General features: G+C 53.7%; 1 protein-coding gene across 1 annotated transcript; it reads right to left on the reverse strand.

The window, feature by feature from the left end:
- Positions 1 to 940: 940 nt before the first annotated feature.
- LOC121153898 (hepcidin antimicrobial peptide) lies at positions 941 to 2,346 on the reverse strand. The gene is made up of 3 exons (XM_040976666.1): positions 2,207 to 2,346; positions 1,249 to 1,308; positions 941 to 1,146 (listed from the first exon to the last, which is right to left on the reverse strand). The coding sequence occupies exons 1-3, from the start codon at positions 2,291 to 2,293 to the stop codon at positions 1,042 to 1,044; spliced, it is 252 nt and encodes an 83-aa protein (XP_040832600.1). The 5' UTR covers positions 2,294 to 2,346; the 3' UTR covers positions 941 to 1,041.
- Positions 2,347 to 3,870: the final 1,524 nt, after the last annotated feature.

Below are 3,870 nucleotides of genomic sequence, written 5' to 3' on the forward strand. Positions count from 1 at the left end.
CCCCAGGATCCACTACTGATGTTAAGATTTCTGCTATGCACACCGTGGGAGGCAACAGGTCGTCGCTGGGCCCCTGCCACTCACAGCGCAGACCTGGATTGAGCTGGCTCGTGGCTCCAGCCTAAACCAGGCCCACATTTGGGGAACGAATCAGCAGACGTCTCTTTCTCCCAGCAACCTCTTTCAAATTAAGGAAATAAAAACTTTTGAAAAAGAAAAATGGAAGGGAACTGAATTCCTTATGGAAGAACACAATACTCCTATGTGTTTTGTACCCAGTGTGTCTCCTGATTAGTAGAACACCGCTCAAAATACTGTGGAACACAGATCATCTCACCCGGCTCATTCACTTACTGTGCCTCTTGGCTCTCTGCTGACCAGCAGTCCCCAGACCCTCTTATACTCTGAGAAACTGATGATCTCAAAGGGGCTTTTAAAGTTTTTATGGGTTGTATCTACAATGGCTTAATATATTAAAAATGGACACCGGGACATTCTATTACTCATTTACAGCTGGATGCCTCTCATGCGCAGCAATGTCATTCTGACAGATCCTCAGGGCAGTGCCATCGTCCTCTCAGGGAAAAAAACTAAGAGTGACAAAGGGAAGTCATTTCTCGGTAGTTTCCATTTCGTCAAGCCCTAGGAGTCGCCAGCTCTTCACTTTGAGGATGGTCCCTTAGGACTTTGAGTTTGTCAGCCTTGGTTTAGAAAGACTTTAAAGAGAAGCAACTTTGTTTAACTTTTATGCCCTGCTATTGCAGGTCAAGACCAGGACAACAGAACAGATTCAGCAAGTTTTTCCCCCAATCTCCAGTTCACACCAGTCCCATGTAGCACCACTGATAGGAGCCAAAAGAAGACGAAAACAAAGGAAAAGGAAAAAAAGCCCCTGGCAGAGGCACTTGTCAAGGGCAAAGAACATCAGATTCTAGTTTGGAAAACAGTAGCATCATACATTTTATTTCAAGACGAGTGTCAGAGGGTGGCAGGAATAAATAAGGTGGGGCGGGTAGGAGGCCTGGGCAGAGTGGGCAGGTCCTACGTCTTGCAGCAGAACCCGCAGGTTGATTTCCGACAGCATTCACAGCAGAACGTGCAGATGGGGAAGTGGGTGTCTCGCCGTCTCAGGCTGTGGAGTGCAGGCTGTAGGAAGGGAGGGAGGAAGCGTGAGTGGCGCCATGGGGGCCTGGGGCAGGTCAAGAGTATTAGGGGAGGGCTGGGAAAGGGGGGACCGGGGTCTCTCACCATCATCCTGGCCTGGGCTCCGGTTGTGTCGTGGGACTGTGGGTCTGCGAGCTGTTTTGTCTGTGAAAGCAGAGTGGGTGCTAAGGATGGCAGGGGCCCAGGCAGCATCTCTGGGTTCACCCCACCAGCCTGCACCTCCTCTGGTGGTGGGCAACCATGCCTTCAGCATGACCCTGAAGTGGGAGCTGGTCATTTTGCTTTGTTTGTATTATTCCCTGGACAGTCTCATACATATAAAACAAAAAATCCTAGCTCTCCTCCTCCCCTTTGCCCAGATGCGAGTGCCAGCCTCCTAACCAATCTCCCTGCTTTTTGCCCTTTCATGCCACCTGCTTGTCACACAGCAAAGCAGCTTCTAATAATGCCAGTTGGGTCCTGGCTTCCTGCATGCTGATCCCCACACTCAGACAGGTCTGTGCCCTCACAGGGGCTCACTAGACATAACACAGTCCATGCCCTGCCCTATCCATGCCTCTTGGTTCAGCCCAGGATGCTGGGGCTCCAAGGCAAGGTCAAGCATCATGTCTTCCAAGGAGCTCAGTCCTGCTTGCCCACCAGCCCTCTGGCCATACATGTGACTGCCTGTCACCGTCTTTCACATTGTACTTAAAGAACCCATTCTAGGTGTGATCCTTTTTGTCTTGAGTGTTCATGCACGAATTTCCTCCCTGGGGTGTCAGCACTATGAAAATCTTGTCTCCATCTCCCTGGCTCCCTGCTATCTCCCCTGTGCAAACAGCATCGCATGTGTTAGAGGCTTGGGTTAGTTCAGGACGCCGAGTCGCCACTGTTCAGCAACTGTTACCCTGCAGTATAAGCGGTCACCAATCCCTCCTTGAGCCGTCCTGAGCTCTGTCTGGTGCCCGGGGCTCTCCAGCTGCAGTCAGCAGCTCTCCCATCTTGCCCCAGGGGTCTGTCTCCCCAAGCCTGCTAGACCCCAGACCCCAGTAGCTCTTACCTGCTGCTGGAGAATGAAGCCATTGGCCAGGCCGGTAAGGACGAGGAGCAAGAGGCAAGCAGCCTGGATCTGTGTGTTCAGCGCCATTGGGCTATCTGTCTGGCTGTCCGTCCGTTTGATCTACCAGGATTGGCTCTGGCGTCTGGGTCGCTTGCAGTCACTTATATAGAGAGCCTGCCAGGGGAGGCAGTGGCTTGAGCCCCCACCCCTTTGCCCTCACTCATTTCCAAGAAGGTGGTGGCGCCGAAGAGGCGGGAGAGAGATAAGCGGGAACAGTGACAGGGAACAGGGTCGGTTGTGTCACCCTCAGCCAGAGGTGTGTCCAGGAGGTGGGGCAGACTCCAGCTGCCAGCCAGCCACCTGGGAACCCTTTCCCCGACATGACGTCACTCCACTGGTCTCAGAAAAATTCCCTTTTGCTCTAGAAGTTCAACAGATGGGTGAGCAGAGAACTTGAACCCCCAGTCTCACCTGACACCCTAAAGCACACACGGAGACTCTATTAGGTACTGGGCCTCGGAGCAGCCTTATTTGGGGGTGCCATTGCTTCAGGTTTTTTTCACATATGCACCCCAGACATAGGTGCAGTGGCATGTGTGGGGGTGAGCCCCTGGGAGACCCCTAGTGTTCCCCACCTGTCAGAACCTTGACATGTGACTCTGGTGGGGGAAATGTTTGAGGGAGCTTTTGACCACAAGACAGCAGTAACAGGCACAGGGGCATCACCCGTCTGTAGCTCGCACACGACCCTCTGGGTTGCCAACCTCTGTATTGCCACCCCCCACCACGGAGTTTCCGCCTCCTCTGTACCAAGCCCTGGGGGGTCTGGCCTCCCCACCGCCAAGTTCAGTTTCCTCCCATGTTACAGGACAGGAAGTGAAAGCAGCGCCTGGGGCACTGCCCTCACTGTGCCACCAGTGCCACTCCAAGCACCCCCTAGACTGGGCTCAACAGAGCAGTGCCTCACTCCAATGCCGCATCCAGGGCTTCATGTGTATGCTTTGAAAAACTACAGTAGTGGGAGAACAGAGATGGGGGAACTCACCAGTAAGCTCATGGAAGGTACATCTTGGGAATAAACTAAGCCTAGAATTCAATTTTTTGTTGCAGCAAAATCATTCCATTTTCCCAAGTTTTTGAAGTAACTGCTACTTGTTTCACAGACTGGGGTTGTATTTTACTCCCCCCTCCCCCCATGGTAGCAGGTGTTTTGGTGGGGAGACCAGGGTTTTCCAGGACACCTCTGAACAAGGAGGAGATTGCATCTAGGCAACCTGTGGTGCCTTCATTCCTGGACCACCCCAGGCAGGTGTGCCAGGCTGAGATGATGCTGTCAGGGTCACTTCCAGGCCCTGAGCAGCTACCAAGGCCTGCCAAAACTGTGTTCCAGCAGGTGGGCACCCAGGGAGTGGAGGGCTCTCACCATGAGCCTCCCTGCTCACTCCCACAGCAGGTCCCTTACAGCCCACGTTCTCAGCTGGGATGTGTGGGATGGGAGTGGGGGGATGGGTCATGCAAGGTGGGTAGTCTGGCAGGCCTCGACCCCGTGAGGGGACAGAGCTGAAGGAGGCTGGGGGGCTTGCAGAGAGGGCCACGCGGCATCTCAGCTCAGGCCAGGTTTCATCATCAGCAGGGGCAGGGGTCACATAGAGGCGCCAGAGGCT

This window comes from Ochotona curzoniae, unplaced genomic scaffold (assembly GCF_017591425.1).
Source record: "Ochotona curzoniae isolate NIBS_2020 unplaced genomic scaffold, NIBS_Ocur_1.0 contig_2699, whole genome shotgun sequence".
Classification (NCBI taxonomy): domain Eukaryota; kingdom Metazoa; phylum Chordata; class Mammalia; order Lagomorpha; family Ochotonidae; genus Ochotona; species Ochotona curzoniae.